Below are 19555 nucleotides of genomic sequence, written 5' to 3' on the forward strand. Positions count from 1 at the left end.
CGGGCATGGATGTGTGTGATGTCCTTAGGTTAGTCAGGTTTAATTAGTTCTAAGTACTAGGCGACTGATGACCTCAGATGTTAAGTCGCATAGTGCTCAGAGCGATTTTTTGAACACCCAGATTGTTGTTGTATTGCACAAATCGTTACGAGAGTTCATATGGTGGAGAACAACTTACGGCAAGCTGCAATCCAAATACGATCAGGTGAGCTTAACAGCTCGATTATGTGTTGGTGGACATTGAAGATGCTGAATCGACATACAGGTATTAATTAGAGACAACATTTTGCTTGTGATACACTGTTGGTTAGGATTTAGACATCGTTAATTTTCTTCCACTGTCAACCTACGTAATTTTTATAGAGCAACACTAAAAAGTCCTAAGTGGAATTAACGTAAATGTAATAGGAAGTAATGGAGAATGTTTCAATCTGGATACGAGTAACAGGCTTAGCTGAACTGAAATTAATAATTAGATGCTTGTATCAGCCTCCCGTTTAGACTATAGCAATTGTATACTTATTCAAACAAATCTACTATCAGTGTTTCGGAAGTCCACCCACCTTGCAGTACAAGTTGAGGGCAACGTCAGCCAATCAACTGTAAATCCATCCAGAACTATCCAAAAGCTTTTATGCTGAAATAAGGAGATAAACTGTTGCTAACTTTCTACTTAAACAATAAATGGATTTCATGTGTTCCGATATCGAGGATGTAAATTATAATTTAGTACAGTAACATCGACTACGTCGCAGGAGAGCTTCAGTAAAGTTTGGAACGTAGGAGACGAGGTACTGGCAGAAGTAAAGCTGTGAGGACGGGGCGTCAGTCGTGCTTGGGTAGCTCAGTTGGTAGAGCACTTGCCCGCGAAAGGCAAAGGTCCAGAGTTCGAGTCTCGGCCCGGCACACAGTTTTAATCTGCCAGGAAGTTTCATATCAGCGCACACTCCGCTGCAGAGTGAAAACCTCATTCTGGAAATATCATCTACAATTTGTATATACGGTAACCTTACGCATCGTGTTTCTCGTTCAGGACTAAGGTATGAGCTGCTACTTGGTTTGCACCGCGGTCGCCTCTGGTTCACATAACATGTAATTTTGACAGGAGGTATTGCCATTTTTGACGCGTTAAGCCCGATGGTTGTGCCATAAGCTCGAAGTCTGCAGGACGAGACCTTTCAACAAGATAAAACAAGAACTATATTCTCCGTGTTGTCATGAGTTACCTCAGTTGAAATGGTGTTACACTGTTGGCATGGAAAGCATGTTATTCGTATCTCTTTACTCAACTCAGTCATCTGAGAGAGTGGCACGTCGCCAACCTCGAGCCAGTATGATTGATGACGTAGAGACGAGGCAGCGTCGAATGACGTACCCACATCTACTGTCTAAGCTCGTTTTGACTGGACGTACAGTAGGGTTAGATCATTGTCGCTACCATAGTTGGCGGCTCTGTGTAGTAAACTTCGAATCCTGTGTACTCCAAATCATGTTTTAATGTATACGTCCTGTATGCACACTAACAAGCAGATGTCCCCAGCGGTGGGATGGACTTTTTGAAACAATCAATACAGTGATGCAGGTTAAGGTACAAGGAATCACACTGCAATCATTCACCGTGGTAGGCCTACGTTTATGAGCAATCGATGAAAAGATATTTCTGAATTTTGCGTGATGCTATATATCTCTAAAAATGGTAACAATGTACACCCTGGTTACATAGCGCAATGGCTAAGGTACTAACTTCACATGGAAAAGATAATTGATTCAAATCTCGTGAGGTGCAGTGAGTATTTTTCATTTTAAAAATCCTTATCCAAATTATTTGGATCATTATTCTTATTCAATTAATTGGTTTAAATGTAATATTCCCTTTTCATTTGTCACATCATGTTATTCATCATCTGAAAAAGAACATTTGCTCTTAATTTTTCTTTCCGTCAGTCTTTTTCCACTTGGAATCCTCGTTCATGTGATTTTGATTGTTGTTATTTATTAACATTGATTGAGTTGCTTCCGTTTTGGCATCTTATATTTTTCTCCATGTTATTGCATTCATTGTTTCTGTTTCTCACTTTGCTTGAATTTCATTTTGCTCACAATCCCTGCTTTAGTTTAAATCATCATCGTTGTTGTCATCTTGGATATTCGGGAATCCAGCCGGATGTTCGCGTCGTTCTCGCACGATATTTCAACCGCGTGCCTCGCTGTCTTCTTCAGGTGCTACCTGAGACCAGTCTCAGGTAGCACCTGAAGAAGACAGCGAGGCACGCTGTTGAAATATCGTGCGAGAACGACGCGAACATCCGGCTGGATTCCCGAATATCCAAGATGACAACAGATCGCCGGGAAAGCATGAAGAATTACATCATCGTTGTTATTTTGTCCATAGCGTAATCAGAAGTTATGGTTCAAATGGCTCTGAGCACTATGGGACTTAACTTCTGAGGTCATCAGTCCCCTAGAACTACTTAAATCTAACTAGCCTAAGGACATTACAAACATCCATGCCCGAGGTAGGATTCAAATCTGCGACCGTAGCAGTCTCACGGCTCCAGACTGTAGCGCGTAGAACCGCTCGGCCACTCCGGCCGGCCAGAATTTATGCTTTAAGTGTTTATGTGATTATTGCCGTCCAAAAATATGTTCACATTAACAAAAAATACATTCTTGTCACCACTGCACAATCAATATAAGTAGATTGCTTCATTTTTTTAAAATTTTACTAACCGACAGATCGGTATTTTAAAACGTTTAGACATTGCCATTGATTAACAAAAAATAACAGCAATTGGAGTAATTTAACTCTTGATTAAAATAATGTGACAAATGAATAAAGTGAAAGAAAGCGCATGTAAACCAATAAATTGGATAAAAAAAATGATCAGGGTCATTTCCATAAACATTTAAAAACGAAAAAAAATTCAGTATATCTAACAAGATGCAAGCGAACAACCTTTAGCATATGAAGTTAGTACCTTACCCATTACGCTATACAACCAGCTTGTAACTCGTTAGCCGGCCGCGGTGGCCGAGCGGTTCTAGGTGCTTCATTCCGGAACCGCGCGACTGCTACGGTCACAGGTTCAAATCCTACCTCGGGCGTGGATGTGTGTGATGTACTTAGGGTAGTTAGGTTTAAGTAGTTCAAAGTTCTAGGGGACTGATGACCTCAGCTTTTGAGTCCCATAGTGCTCAGAGCAATTTCAAACATTTTTATAAATCGTTACGGTCTTAAAGCTATATGGCATAACGCAAAACCAGAGTGAATGGCTTCAGGGCGTGATTTCTTGGACCTTCACATGCATCAGCATACAGATTGATTAAAAAATTGGAGTCCATCTCTGGGGACCTCTAATTGCAAATAAAAAACTTCATTATTTTCTCCTCTTCTTGTTACAACGTCGAAGGTGAACAGTGTATAAATGTAACCCTTCATCACGCCTTCTACGCCTTTTTCCTCGGCCCCATCACCTGTTGTGAGATGACATGTACCGGTGTGCCAGTACGGGCAGGTGGCCGCCAGTGGTGGTGTTTTGCTTGTGGCTGTTGCAGCTGGTGGTGCGCGAGATGAACCGGCTGGGCATGATGGTGGACTTGTCGCACGTGTCGGTGCGCACCATGGGCGACGCCCTCGACGTGACGCAGGCGCCCGTCATCTTCTCGCACTCGTCCGCCCTCGCGCTCTGCAACTCGTCTCGCAACGTGCCAGACGACGTGCTCCGCAAGCTGGTGAGCGCACTGGCTGGCCGGCACAGGGCTGCCGCAGCGGGCTGCGTAGGGCTGCCGTGGCCTCTGCTGTCCGTGGCGTCAACGTGGTATTCCCGACCACAGATACTGTAGCCGTGGATTTTCCGACTGTTCCAGTACTGAAAACATTCCTACGCTGTTTATTCAGGCTTGGGTCTCGTTGTCTACATCTACATAGATACGCTGGAAGTCCCAGTACGGCGCGTGACGGAGGCATCCCGTACCACTACCACTCATTCCCTTTCCTGTTCGATTTCCGGCGGGGTCAGGGATTTTCTCTGCCTTGTGATGACTGGGTGTTGTGTGATGTCCTTAGGTTAGTTAGGTTTAAGTAGTTCTAAGTTCTAGGGGACTGATGACCATAGATGTCGAGTCCCATAGTGCTCAGAGCCTCTTCTACCATTTAAGTGTCTCTTTTTCCTAATTAATTCCCTCAGCATCACCTGATTTAATTCCACTACATTCTATCATACTTGCTATGCTTATGTTGATGTTCATCTAATATCGTCCTTACTGTTCATTCCGTTCAGCTGCCTTTGCTCAGTGTGCAGATCAAACAACATTGCACATAGCCTACAACGCTTTCTCACTCCCTTCTCAACCACTGCCATCTTATAATCGTCATCTAGTTCCTCTACGCTGGCCGAAGTGGCCGTGCGGTTAAAGGCGCTGCAGTCTGGAACCGCAAGACCGCTACGGTCGCAGGTTCGAATCCTGCCTCGGGCATGGATGTTTGTGATGTCCTTAGGTTAGTTAGGTTTAGGTAGTTCTAAGTTCTAGGGGACTAATGACCTCAGCAGTTGAGTCCCATAGTGCTCAGAGCCATTTGAGCCATTTAGTTCCTCTACAAATTGTAAATAGCTTTTCGCTCCCTGCATTTTACCCCTGTCACCTGTATAATTTGAAAGTGAGTTTTTCAGTCAACATTGTCAATAGCTTTATGTAAGCTTGTGGTTCGATGAACCCACTGCCAGGCACTTAAATGTGATTTGCCGAGTATCCATGTAGATATAGATGTAAGCCTACAAATGCTATAAACGTAGGTTGCGTTTCCTTAACGTATCTTCTGTGAGAAATTGTAGGGTCAATATTGCCTCTCGTGTTCCTACGTACCTTCGGAATCCGTACAGATCTTTCCCAAGGTCGGCTTCTACCAATAAAGGATTCGTGTTCGTATTTTGCAACCGTGATTTATTAAATTGAAAGTTCAGTAATTCTCACACCTGTCAGCTTTTGCTTCCTTTGGAATTGGAATTATTATATTGTTCTGTAAGTCAGAGGGTATTACGCCAGTCTCATACATCTTGCTCAGCAGGTGGAAGAATTTCGCCAAGGGTGGCTCTCCTAAGGTTGTCAGCAGTTGTAACAGAATGTTGTCTACTCCAGGGGCCTTGTTTTGTCAGGTAGCAAGCCAAATAAAATATAAAATACCTCCGCCTCCTTTTCTGTGCTTCCGTCGTCGACGTGTGTTGTGCGCGGTTGTAAGTGTTATTTCGAGAAAGTGTCTAATTTACGCCTTTTGACTTAAAAGTTAAATTAAAAAAATTATTAAGAGACAGTTGATTTCTCTTCAAGCCATTCATTCCAGCCACCAATTATCCATAGTAGCAGTTCCATTTTCACACAGGATTTTCTACATTTCTTCACAACCGATCACCAGGATTCTTTTGTCAGGAGCAGACCGACAGCCAGTTTTCAAGCTGTTACCTTCAGTTAACTTGAAAGTGTCTTCGCTCAGGTCACTTTCCGAAGTAAAACCAGGGTTCAGGGTCGTCCCAATAGCTCCTCCTTTTCCTCTATATGAAACACATTCCTCGATTTATCATTGTTTGGCATTTTTGCGGTATAATCTAAATCTTTCTCTTTCAAATATGGAAATTCCCTTTTAAAAATTTGATGAACGGGCCTCTTTTTCGTTCGAGTACTCTTTTCCTGTGGTTATGCGTTCGTTCTTTAATCTATAGATCTGTTTCATCAGGTGGGCATGAATGCTGGCGTTCAGGCATAATTCCGACATACGCAATTTTTAAACAGCTCCGGCACTTACTCCGTTCGGAATTCAAGCACAACCACTTCGTACACACATCACTTATTCATCCTTGAGAAGACACGCTTCCTTTTCATTTAATTATTCCCACTACTCACATCGTGTAGAATTCAAGTAGCGTGGGGAACTGCACGTAAACGAAGGCAGTCGTCGACGGCTTCGCTTGACTGACGGTGAGTGTGGTCGGGAAGTCCACGTAGTCACGGAAGGAATGCAGGTGACGTGCTGTTGTTGTAGATAAACGTAGATTATTGGCTTTTATTTTTCATTCAGTTCCTGCCTTCGCAGTGTAAATTTCTGTGTGCCAATTTTCTTTGGAATGTTTCTTTTTAATTGCTAAAAATGGTATGTCTAAGTATGTAAGTATACTTTCCGTGACTAATGAGAAAAATTACAATTGATTCACATTATTTTAAGTACTTACATAAAAGAAATCAATACATCTACAATTAATACATTTAATTTTTCTCAGATTTTTGTGTTCTGTCAATTCTCGAGTAATTTTACTATTTTCATTTGTTACTTTGAAGTATAATTACCATGAACAAAACACACTTTCAACTCTGTTTCTTTTTTTTTTTTTTGGCTTTGAGAAATGATAAGGCAGAGTGTGAACGTCTTCTTTGTAGGCGGTTCTTGATACTTTCTTTTTTAACTCTTACTCTTAAGAAATTCACTAACAAAAATGAAATAGAATTACGTGTTACGCTAAATGTGGAGTGAACAATAGGAATTAGTTTACACCTGGATCGTTACTGTAATTACCAGTAGCTACTAAAACCCGATATAGTCTGTAGAGAAAAGTCGTGAGATATGTAATTTTAATTGTTGCTATATTTGTGTTGTTCTGTATGTTTTTATATATATTCAGCATTTAACATCAATGTTAAAAACATCAGTGGTTTGGAATCGATTATTATCAGCCTTCGACGTTTTTGGATCAAAGATGAAATCAAAGTCAGCATCGATATTTTACCAGTATAGCAAATTCGTAACGGGTGGTGGAATCTGCTACTGCGATAACAGTCCTGGAGCTCACGTGGAGCTCATTGTACGACGAGTCGCTCTCATGCCTCTAAGTCAGTCCGTTGGGTCCTCTCGTGCAGTTTCATCACATGTTTAACGTCTGAAATGGCTCACGGTCCAATACACAATGACGAAGTCGCTCACAAAACATGTTCCCTTTTGGAAGTATACACTGACGGAAATAAAAGTGGCAGCACCAAGAAATAATTAACGTAGGGAAACGAAATTTCGGTTGGGGTTGGGTTGTTTGGGGAAAGAGACCGAACAGCGAGGTCATCGGTCTCATCGGATTAGGGAAGGACGGGGAAGGAAGTCGGCCGTGCCCTTCCAAAGGAGCCATCCCGGCATTTACCTGGAGCGATTTAGGGAAATCACGGAAAACCTAAATCAGGATGGCCGGACGCGGGATTGAACCGCCGTCCTCCCGAATGCGAGTCCAGTGTGCTAACCATTTCGGGAAAACATTTGTCTAGGTAACATATTTAAGTGGTTTACGTTGGAAAATCACAAGTTAATGTAAGCATGAGGTATTCAATTTCCACCGTGAAGTGCTGATACATTAATGACCGGTGTAACCGGCAGAATGTTGAATGCAAGCATGCAAGCGTGCATGCACTGCGTTGTTGTACGGGTCGCAGATGTCATTTTGTGGGATGGAGTTCCATGTGTGTTGCACTTGGTCGGTCAATACAGGGACGCTTAGCGCTGTTTGCGAATGACGCCGTAATCGTCTTCCGATGATGTACCTGTTATCCCAATCGGAGACAGGTGTGGTGATCGAGCAGGCCAAGGCAACATGTGTGTCACCGTGTTGGATTACAACAATTGTGTGTGGGCGAGCGTTATCCTGTTGGAGACACACCTCGAGTGCTGTTCATGAGTGGCACCATAACGTGTCGAATCACCAGGCTGACGAACAAACTCGCAGTTAGGGTGCGTGGGATAACCTGGAGAGAGCTCCTGTTGTTATGTGAAACCGCACCCCAGTCCAGTGTGTCTAGCATGTAGACAGGTTGCTTGCACGCCCTCAACTGGCTTCTTCCTAACCAACACATGCCCATTACTGGCACCGAGGCAGAACCAGCTTGCATCACAAAACCCAACAGACTTCCGCCGCCTCCTCCATCGGTCTCTCGCTTGACATCACTGAAGTCGCTAATGGGGGTGCTTTAGGGTCAGCGGAATGCACGCTAAAGAGCATGTGCCTCCGAGATGTGCTTCGAAGTAACCGATCTGTTGAGTCACTGTGGTGCCAACTGCTGCTCAAATTTCTGCTCCAGACTCAGTACGATGCGAGAGAGGCGTCACGCCAAACACGACGGTCTTTCCTCTCGGTAGTGGTACGTGACCGTCCGCAGTCCGGTCTTGTAGTGTCTGTACATTCTCGTGGCAACCGCAGCCAGCAGTCATGTACGGTGTCTACATTCCTTCCAAATCTTTCTGCAGTATCGCGAAAGGAACAGCTAGCTTCTGATATTACAATTACACGAACTTCTCCAAACTCAGTGAGATGCTGATAATGGCGTCTTTGTCGCCTTAAAGGCATTCTCGACTAACATCAATTGACCACGGCCAGTCTTAAAACTAACGAACGCTCACGACCACTACATCGAGTGTTTAAAGCGCTCACGACCACTACATCGAGTGTTTAAAACGCCCACGACCACTACATCGAGTGTTTAAAGCGCTCACGACCACTACATCAAGTGTTTACAGCGCTCACGACACTACATCGAGTGTTTAAAACGCTCACGACCACTACATCGAGTGTTTAAAGCGCTCACGACCACTACATCGAGTGTTTAAAGCAGACCTTATTTGCCCCCTCATAGTGGCGCTACTAGCTCCAGTCTTACGCGACTGCTGCGATATTTGAATAGACATCATTTTTCAGATGTAGAAACAATTTCTTCTTGGTTTTGCGACTTTATTCCGTTAGTGTACGATGCTTTCTTAATTGAAAATCTTTATGGACTGATGAAAGAAATGAAAAATGTCTTTGATAGCTAGAATTAAGCGAGCATGTGCCAAACAGTGTGTTACCTGTTCAGTAGGTGGCAAAACCATGCAGATGCACACAGTGACACTGTAAAGATAGCAATTGCACCAGAGATGATCAGCGCTCCGTCATTCGGTCTCTTCATTGAGAATCTTCATTACAGAAGGTATTAATGTCAACTGCAGAATGTAGTTCCTGTTTAGTGATCTATCTTCGCTACAGCAGTAAATCTACGAACGACATTAGCAGTTTACTGAAGATGTTAAACCCGTGATTGTTGCCCCATGTTCGGGTTGATCACACTGCGGTGTTACGTTACGAATCCACAAAATAGTTCAGGCATCACAAGAAGAACTGCAGAGTGTAACGAAATGACATTGCAGGAATTGCAGAGATTAGTCATGGCTCGGCGCACCACAGTGTGGTCCTTCCGACAATGTATCCGCAAGATGGGTACCTATATAACGCACTCTGAGACTGCCACAACTTATGTGACACGTTGAACAAGAAGGTATGCTTTTGCTGTGTATATTTCCACTGTACAGTATATCGGGGTCTTCTACCACAAACTAGAAATAAAGAAAGTAATCAGTGGCGCCATTTCCATTAACCCAAACCACAGGAGTTCTGAACACAGCCTTTAGTGATGCGGGAAGGAATATGGTGTTCCATTTTATACAGTGCCTGCGCCAACGGACTGATCTTACTACTGCTACTGTATCACACTGAGACGCCCTAAAATCACCTTCAGCATACAGTCTAATCGAAACTATACAGATTGCGGCCTGTAGGTGTTCTGTAAGAACATGACGATCCACTAGCAGAAGCATGAAGTTTGAGTGTTTTTCACATGTGCCAAATTCACCAGTGTTCCCTCGAGTGATCTCTGTATTCATTGTTGTTGTGGTCTTCAGTCCTGAGACTGGTTTGATGCAGCTCTCCATGCTACCCCATCCTGTGCAAGCTTCTTCATCTCCCAGTACCTACTGCAGCCTACATCCTTCTGAATCTGCTTAGTGTATTCATCTCTTCGTCTCCCTCTACGAGTTTTACCCTCCACGCTACCCTCCAATACTAAAATGGTGATCCCTCGATGTCTCAGAACATGTCCTACCAACCGATTCCTTCTTCTAGTCAAGCTGTGCCACAAACTCCTCTTCTCCCCAATTCTATTCAATACCTCCTCATTAGTTATGTGGTCTACCCATCTAATCTTCAGCATTCTTCTGTAGCACCGCATTTCGAAAGCTTCTATGCTCTTCTTGTCTGAACTATTGATCTTCCATGTTTCACTTCCATACATGGCTACACTCGATACAAATTCTTTCAGAAACGACTTCCTGACACTTAAATCTATACTCGATGTTAACAAATATCTTTTCTTCAGAAACGATTTCCTTTCCATTGCCAGTCTACATTTTATATCTTCTCTACTTCGGCCATCATCAGTTATTTTACTCCCCAAATAGCAAAACTCCTTTACTAATTTAAGTGTCTCATTTCCTAATCTAACTCCCTCAGCATCATCCGACTTAATTCGACTACATTCCATTATCCTCGTTTTGCTTTTGTTGATTTTCATCTTATAACCTCCTTTCGTAGGCAAACTGTAGTCATAGACCACGCAAAGGACCAATGACTGGCAAAAGTTAAGTTCTGATAAAGCTCGAGCAGATTCCAAAACAACCTTAGTTTAGCGGGTATTCAGAGACGTCGAAGGAGTATGTGAATCTACATTTAGTAAGAAGGAGATTGTTCTGAAAGTTGATGCATGCTTGCATAACAGGCAACAATTAAAAAATATATATACATTTGCCTTATCCACATACTCATATGTTTAGCATGAAGGTGAGTGTTTTCGGAATTAATTGCTTCTACATCTACATCAATACTCCGCAAGCCACCTGGCGGTGTGTGGCGGAGGGCACTTTACGTGCCACGGTCATTACCTCCCTTTTCTGTTCCAGTCGCGTATGGTTCGCGGGAAGAACGACTGTCTGAAAGCCTCCGTACGCGCTCTCATCTCTCTAAGTTTACATTCGTGATCTCCTCGGGAGGTACAAGTAGTTGGAAGCAATATATTCGATACCTCATCCAGCAACGCACCCTCTCGAAACCTGGCGAGCAAGCTACACCGCGATGCGGAGCGCCTCTCTTGCAGAGTCTGCCACTTGAGTTTGCTAAACATCTCCGTAACGCTATCACGGTTACCAAATAACCCTGTGACGAAACGCACCGCTCTTCTTTGGATCTTCACTATCTCCTCCGTCAACCCGATCTGGTACGGATCCCACTCTGATGAGCAATACTCAAGTATAGGTCGAACGAATGTTTTGTAAGCCACCTCCTTTGTTGATGGACTACATTTTCTAAGGACTCTCCCAATGAATCTCAACCTGGCACCCGCCTTACCAACAATTAATTTCATATGATCATTCCACATCAAATCGTTCCGCACACATACTCCCAGATATTTTACAGAAGTATCTGCTACCAGTGTTTGTTCCGCTATCATATAATCATACAATAAAGGATCCTTCTTTCTATGTATTCGCAATACATTACATTTGTCTATGTTAAGGGACAATTGCCACTCCCTGCACCAAGTGCCTATCCGCTGCAGATTTTCCTGCATTTCGCTACAATTTTCTAATGCTGCAACTTCTCTGTATACTACAGCATCATCCGCGAAAAGCCGCATGGGACTTCCGACACTATCTACTAGGTCATTTATATATATTGTGAAAAGCAGTGGTCCCATAACACTCCCCTGTGGCACGCCAGAGGTTACTTTAACGTTTGTAGACGTCTCTCCATTGAGAACAACATGTTGTGTTCTGTTTGCTGAAAACTCTTCAATCCAGCCACACAGCTGGTCTGATATTCCATAGGCTCTTACTTTGTTTATCAGGCGACAGTGCGGAACTGCATCGAACGCCTTCCGGAAGTCAAGAAAAGTAGCATTTACCTGGGAGCCTGTATCTAATATTTTCTGGGTCTCATGAACAAATAAAGCGAGTTGGGTCTCACACGATCGCTGTTTCCGGAATCCATGTTGATTCCTACATAGTAGATTCTGGGTTTCCAAAAACGACATGATACTCGAGCAAAAGACATGTTCTAAAATTCTACGACAGATCGACGTCAGAGATATAGGTCTATAGTTTTGCGCTTCTGCTCGACGACCCTTCTTGAAGACTGGGACTACCTGTGCTCTTTTCCAATCATTTGGAACCTTCCGTTCCTTGCGGTACACGGCTGTTAGAAGGTGGCAAGTTCTTTCGCGTACTCTGTGTAGAATCGGATTGGTATCCCGTCAGGTCCAGTGGACTTTCTTCTGTTGAGTGATTCGAGTTGCTTTTCTATTCCTTGGACACTTATTTCGATGTCAGCCATTTTTTCGTTTGTGGGAGGATTTTGAGAAGGAACTGCAGTGCGGTCTTCCTCTGTGAAACAGCTTTGGAAAAAGGTGTTTAGTATTTCAGCTTTACGCGTGTCATCCTCTGTTTCAGTGCCATCATCATCCCGGAGTGTCTGGATATGCTGTTTCGAGCCACTTACTGATTTAACGTAAGACCAGAACTTCCTAGGATTTTCTGTCAAGTCGGTACATAGAATTTTACTTTCGAATTCACTGAAGGCTTCACGCATAGCCCTCCTTACGCTAACTTTGACATCGTTTAGCTTCTGTTTGTCTGAGAGGTTTGGGCTGCGTTTAAACTTGTAGTGAAGCTTACGAAACTTACTCATAAAATAATCTTTGCAACTCATGTATGCATTTTGTGTTAGATATATCATCAATGAATTAGGCCGGCCAGGGTGGCCGAGTGGTTCTAGGCGCTACAGTCTGGAACCGCGCGACCACTACGGTCGCAGGTTCGAATCCTGCCTCGGGCATGGATGTGTGTGATGTCCTTAGGTTAGTTAGGTTTAGGTTGTTCTAAGTTCTAGGGGACTGATGACCTCAGAAGTTAAGCCCCATAGTGCTCAGAGCCATTTGAACCATTTTTTAATGAAATATGTTTTAAAGAAAACGTAACTTTGAGGCCGTATTACTAGTGCGGTAGGAAAAGCTCGCGCTGGCGATGTGAGAGTTGTGAGGCAGACGGCTTGTCCGCAATCTGTTCCAGGCCATCAACGGCGGCATCGTGATGGTGAGCTTCTTCAACAACTTCCTCAGCTGCTCCGACAGCGCGTCGCTGCATGACGTCATCGGTAAGTCGCCAGCCACGGCTCGCCCCTCCTGTCCGCAGAGTTCGGCGCCGAGGCAGACAAGTTCGCGGGCCGGCGTCGCTTTGCCAGACCGCCGGCTCGGCACGGACCAGCTCTGAATACCGCTCCCTGTAATTGTACTGAAAGCTAAGTTACCGGCGCGCCAACGGCCAAGCGTGATAATTACACACTGCCTTCCTAAAACTAAACAAACAACGAGTATTTACAAGTTGGGCGGTGTGGTCATTATCTGCTGCAAATATATAAATATTCATTTCTCAAATTCAAACGTCTTTTTCTTGTTGCGGTCTGTATTTATCAACGTTGAAGAAGCGTTTCGTCTTTTACGTGAAGGTGCCTCAGTGGATTTTATCTTGAAGAACGCAGTTTTATTTTTATATGGAACAGTTACACATAAGAAAACAGATGACGCCATAATCTTACATTAATAAATTATTGCTTACAGTTATTTTTTTCTGCCGAAATTTGAGCATCCGTACATCAGTCTAACAAAACAGGCGGATACTCCGTCTCATTTTTGTTACCCACCACTCCGTCTCCTTTTCGTTACCGACAGCGATAGCAGCGCTCCATGTGGCCAGCAAGCGACACTAGTGAAAACGATATTGAATCATTGCGAATACTAACGTTTTTACCCATTTACAGCATACACACTTGGAGGTACGAAACTGTACAGTACAGGACAGACTGCTTATGAATCTCTTGTAATGCACAGATGTGTACTGAGTGATGTAGTTTTCCTGTAATAATGAAAAATTGCTAGCAAACGCTAGAAGCCATGACCTTTTGCAGAAAGTCGTCGTGTATCTTCCCAGCAAAGCAGAGTATTGTTTGCTACACTTTCAACTGATTCAGTGAAGTGGAATATAAGAAACAAACATGGAATATAATAACTACATTAATTAACGCTCTAAATATCCTACCATAAATGTAGCGTAAGGGAAATATCACACAGACGTAATAATAAACCATCAAATGCAATAAAACTGTTTTTCAACATTGAAGAAACTAATACAACAAGTTTTACTAAATATGAGCCACAAACGACAAGAATCGTAAATACGCTCTCTTTTGAAGCAAAAGTAATTACATTTAAAAAAATATTCGTGTATTACAAAGTCGAATGAAGTATAAGAATGGGCGAATCATTAGACTCCATAAAATTGTTTTAAGGCTCAAGGAAAGGGCCTGTGGTAATTACAGACAGAAAATAAGAGAAATGTGTGCTTTTCATGCGTGAAATATGTGTTTATATTCTCTTCCTTTCAGCAGAATAATCTGCAAATCTATACATATTCAAAAATATTTCTTCATGAATAAGTAGTAGTCTGTTATTGAATCAGTGCGATATGGCTGTTTTTACATGTATTTCACGACAGTTCATGTGTCTTGGTAATTTACTGACGCATGGAATGCAAAAGTGTAACAATTATTTCTTTAACTAAGACCGCTTGGAGCGCTAGTGTCGCTCCGGCTTTCAAACGGTAACAACTTCCGCACCAGAGAATGTGGTAGTAGGTTAGAGGCCTCACTGTCATTTCACGATTAAGAGTCGACACAGTTTGATGCTACGTCTTTCTGTTTTGTATCATTTATATTTCGTAAGCTAGCTGCTATGGAACACCATTAATCATCTTTCTCTAACTGCAGATTTTTCTTACGAGACCTGAGCGTGATTTCTGTCTTCACTACTTGTTCACTTGGGGTCTCTTTCGTTTTTGTAAGTCTTACGAACCGTATGAAGTAACATATGTTCGTTTCCTTTCTGTTCTCCTCCCGCCTGCCGCCCCCCTCCCTCTCTCTCTCTCTCTCCCTCCATCTCTATCTATCTATCTATCTATCTGTCTTCGTACGTACTTATATACAGGATCATTCCCTGATGTCCAATGGAAGATATAGGTTCAGACAAGCGAAAATGAACAATATATATATATATATATATATATATATATATATATATATATATATATATATATATATATATATACAGGGTGAGTCACCTAACGTTACCGCTGGATATATTTCGTAAACCACATCAAATACTGATGAACCGATTCCACAGACCGAACGTGAGGAGAGGGGCTAGTGTAATTGTTTAATACAAACCATACAAAAATGCACGGAAGTATGTTTTTTAACACAAACCTACGTTTTTTTAAAATGGAACCACGCTAGTTTTGTTAGCACATCTGAACATATAAACAAATACGTAATCAGTGCCGTTTGTTGCATTGTAAAATGTTAATTATATCCGGAGATATTGTAACCTAAAGTTGACGCTTGAAACCTCCGACGTTCAGTTGCGTGTTGTAACAAACACGGGCGACGGTCGGCGAGCAGCATCTGCAGGGACATGTTTACGATGACGACCGTGTTTACGAGTGTGGGTGTAGTGCACTGTTGTGGTTTGGTCTAGCTGTCGCAGTGTCCGCATGTAGCGCTTGCTGCTATTGTTATTCTGCATTCGTCTCCGCAAGCAGACCAACTGTAGTACACCGTGTTACCAGACCACTGCGATAGTGTAGTGTTGTAGGAACTGTGACCATGGTGTATTCGAACTCTGGAAAGGCGGAGATGATACTCATCTACGGCGAGTGTCGACGAAATGAATCTGAAGCCTGCAGGGTGTGTGCAGAACGGTACCCGGACAGAGAGCATCCGACGTGACGCACATTGCAAAACATCTACCGCCATCAGTATGCAACAGGTATGGTCGTAGCACGCAAATGGGTCCGTAACAGGCCCATCACAGGAGAAGCGGGTGCAGTTGGTGTGTTAGCTGCTGTTGCCATGAACCCACACATGAGTACACGGCACATTGCGAGAGCCGGTGGACTGAGTCAAAGTAGCGTCATGCGCATACTGCATCGTCACCGCTTTCACCCTTTTCATGTGTCGCTACATCAGCAATTACATGGTGATGACTTTAATCATCGAGTGCAATTCTGTCAATGGGCATTAACAGAGAATGCGTTGCAGTTCTACCTGTTTACCGATGAAGCGGGTTTCACAAACCACGGGGCAGTGAATCTACGGAACATGCATTACTGGTCCGTGGACAATCCTCGCTGGCTCAGACAGGTAGAGCGACAGCGACCGTGGACTGTAAATGTATGGTGCGGAATCATTGGCTACCACCTCATTGGTCCTCACTTCATTGGAGGAGCCCAAACAGCTGCAACATACATCGCGTTTCTAAAGAATGATCTGCCAACGTTGCTCGAAAATGTCCCACTGGAAACGCGTCGACGTATGTGGTATCAGCATGATGGTGCACCTGTACATTCCACAATTAACACTAGGCTGACCCTTGACAGGATGTTCGACGGGCGTTTCATAGGACGTGGAGGACGCATAAATTGGCCAGGCCGCTCTCCTGGTCTTACACCTCTGGACTTCTTTCTGTGGGGTACGTTAAAGGAGAATGTGTACCGTGATGTGCCTACAACCCCAGAGGTTATGAAACAATGTATTGTGGCAGCCTGCGGCGACATTACACCAGATGTACTGCGGCGTGTGCGACATTCGTTACGCCAGAGATTGCAATTGTGTGCAGCAAATGATGGCCACCACATTGAACATCTATTGGTCTGACATGTCGGGACACACTCTATTCCACTCCGTAATTGAAAACGGAAACCATGTGTGTGCGTGTACCTCACCCCTCATGGTAATGTACATGTGCGTCAGTGAAAAAGACCAATAAAAAGGTGTTAGCATGTGGACGTAATGTGCTGTTCCAGTCTCTTCTGTACCTAACGTCCATCACCGTTCCCTTTGGATCCCTACGTAATTTGGTGCTCTCCGATACACACGATCGAACAGCGGAGGAGTGGTACAGAAGCGTCAACTTTAGGTTACAATATCTCCGGATGTAATTAACATTTTACAATGCAACAAACGGCACTGATTACGTATTTGTTTATATGTTCAGATGCTCTAACAAAACTAACGGGGTTCCATTTAAAAAACGTAGTTTTGTGTTAAAAAACATACTTCCGTGCATTTGATATGGTTTGTATTAACCAATTACACTAGGCCCTCTCCTCACGTTCGGTCTGTGGAATCGATTCGTCAGTATTTGGAGTGGTTTACGAAATATATCCAGCGGTAATGTTGGGTGACTGAAGGGCTGGCATGTAAATAGTAAACAGGTACGTGTTTCAGTGTTTTAATTACTTCCAGAGTAGTCCCCAGCATTGGGCATAACCCATTGCCAGCGATGTGGAAGTAGTAGCCGGCCTGTGTGGCCGAGCGGTTCTAGGCCCTACAGTCTGGAACCGCGCTACCGCTACGGTCGCAGGTTCGAATCGTGCCTCGGGCATGGATGTGTGTGAAGTCCTTAGGTTAATTAGATTTAAGTAGTTCTAAGTTCTAGGGGACTTATGACCTCCGAAGTTAAGTCCCATAGTGCTCAGAGCCATTTGAACCATTTTTTTTTTTTTAAGTCGTAGATTACTCTCAGGAGTGCCAGTTGTGTGGACAGTTCTAGCGGCGCCGTCTATTGCGAAATTCTGAAGCGAATGCCGTGAAGTGTTTCCTTCAGTTTTGAAATCGAGTTGAACTCACGAAGGCTTAAGTCAGGGCAGTGCAGTAGGTGGAATAGCACTTGGCAGCCCCCCCATCAGTCAAACAAATCAGCAACAGCTTGCGCTGTACGTGGTCGAGCATAGTCCTGCAAAATGAAGGTCAGGTCCTCCAGAAAGTATCATCACTTCTTTCTCTAAGCTGGTCGTAGGTTGCGTTCCAAAAATGAGCAGCATAGAGAGAGAAGTGATGACACTTTCTGCAGGACTCGTCCATCATTTTGCAGGACAATGCTCAAGCAGGTACAGTGCAGGCTGTTACGGATTTGTTTGACTGATGGGGCTGCCAAGTGCTATTCCACCTACTGCACTCCCCTGACTTAAGCCTTCGTGACTTCAACTCGATTTCTAAACTGAAGGAAACAATTCACTGCATTCGCTTCAGAACTGCTACAAATTGTTAGGGCAATAGACAGCGCCGCTCGAACTAACTCAACTGGCACTGATAAGAGTTTCCTACGGCTTTCACATCGCTGGCCATGGGTTATATACAATGCTGGTGACTACTTTGAAGGTCAGTAAAACACTGAAACACGTATCTATTTTCTAGGAGCTGTAAATAAATAGTTGTCACTGTTAAAGTTCAAACCCTCGTGTGTGGGTTTTTTTTTTCTACTTCAGAGACGTTATCATCATGTTAAGACATTTTGAGCGAGTGGGATTGCCGCTACTTGCGGTGGGGGTTAAGGAAATTTCTGTGTGTCTCAAACACTCTCACTGAGCCATTCGAATGGTATGGTTAGAGGCCACATGGCCACGTGGAGTGTCATCACAGAACCATTAGGGGACGTGGTGGTGTGGCACTGTTCTGATAATCACTTGTCAGGGTGTCGCTCTAGAATTTTGATTATTAATAGTGAGTCGTTTGTTGTGTGCTTCTGGTGATTCAACACGATTTTCTTTTGGGCCTTTTTATAGTAATTTCCTTGCAACATTAGGAGGAGCCTTTACTTATTTACTCTCGGCTTTTGCTTCTGATTCTGTTCTCTGAGATGATCTATAGCATTCACATTGTTATGGCTCCCTGGTGGATGCGTTTCAAACGCAGAGCAGTCTTATACTACACTGGGGACCAAAACTGAAGCAACAAACGCAGATTTTGCAAGGGTGCGTTTATTTTACCACGAAACAGGTGATAGTAAAGTACAAACAATGTAGAGAATGCAGACCATAAATAACTGCTCTATGCGTAACTGTAGACAAAAGTCTCGGAGACTGGTTGGTGGGTGCTGACGTGATGCAGCGCGTCTCCCTAGTGCATCGCCTTCCACGTTCCTTCCAGATGTAACATTAACACTAAATTCGAATAAATTATTGCTATGCAACCACTTACGTTAACAATTCCAGTGAAATAAGTATGTGACAAGAAGATAGTTTGAAGACGTATTACATGTGTAGGGTGATATAGGAACGAAGTAAAAGGCAGAAAGAACATTTATAAAAACAGAATGTATAAACATGTTTTTTCGAAACTAGATTTGAATCTGGTCAGTTCGATACCCAATTTTTTATATCTTACTCTTCGTTTGGCCATAAAAATTCGTAAAATATCCAATGCGTACTTTCAATGTTGTGCCGCTTCGCCAAAAATTTGACCAAAACTGAGAAAACAGAGTAGAATAGATAGTGTGGGAAGCGCTGTAGAACGACGAGGGCTAACTGGATTGAAGAAGAGGGGAAGTACTGAGCTGAATGTAATGTTTTTCTGGTTTGTTTCCTGTTATACGCTCTAAGACAAGAAAGAAATGCTGTTACTGATAATGTATTTAAGATGTGCATGTACTGACAAACTAATGATTACAATTTCAGGAAAAGTTGATGACATATTGAAGACAAACTGATGACAAATTGAGCAAGTTGATTCACATCCAGCCCTTGTGCCAGCAGTACGTCGGCTTTGTTTGGTAGAGTTTC

At 43.3% G+C, this 19555-nt stretch overlaps 1 protein-coding gene across 1 annotated transcript in view; it reads left to right on the forward strand.

Annotated features, from left to right (window-relative positions):
* The window catches only part of LOC126473635 (dipeptidase 1-like), a 1495347-nt gene that overhangs the window by 1275823 nt on the left and 199969 nt on the right, over positions 1-19555 (forward strand). The window contains exons 10-11 of the mRNA XM_050100820.1: positions 3556-3732; positions 12953-13037. Of these exons, the coding sequence (XP_049956777.1) occupies positions 3556-3732; positions 12953-13037 (262 nt within the window). The remainder of the gene's footprint in view (positions 1-3555; positions 3733-12952; positions 13038-19555) is intronic.

This window comes from Schistocerca serialis, chromosome 4 (assembly GCF_023864345.2).
Source record: "Schistocerca serialis cubense isolate TAMUIC-IGC-003099 chromosome 4, iqSchSeri2.2, whole genome shotgun sequence".
NCBI classification, from domain to species: Eukaryota; Metazoa; Arthropoda; class Insecta; order Orthoptera; family Acrididae; genus Schistocerca; species Schistocerca serialis.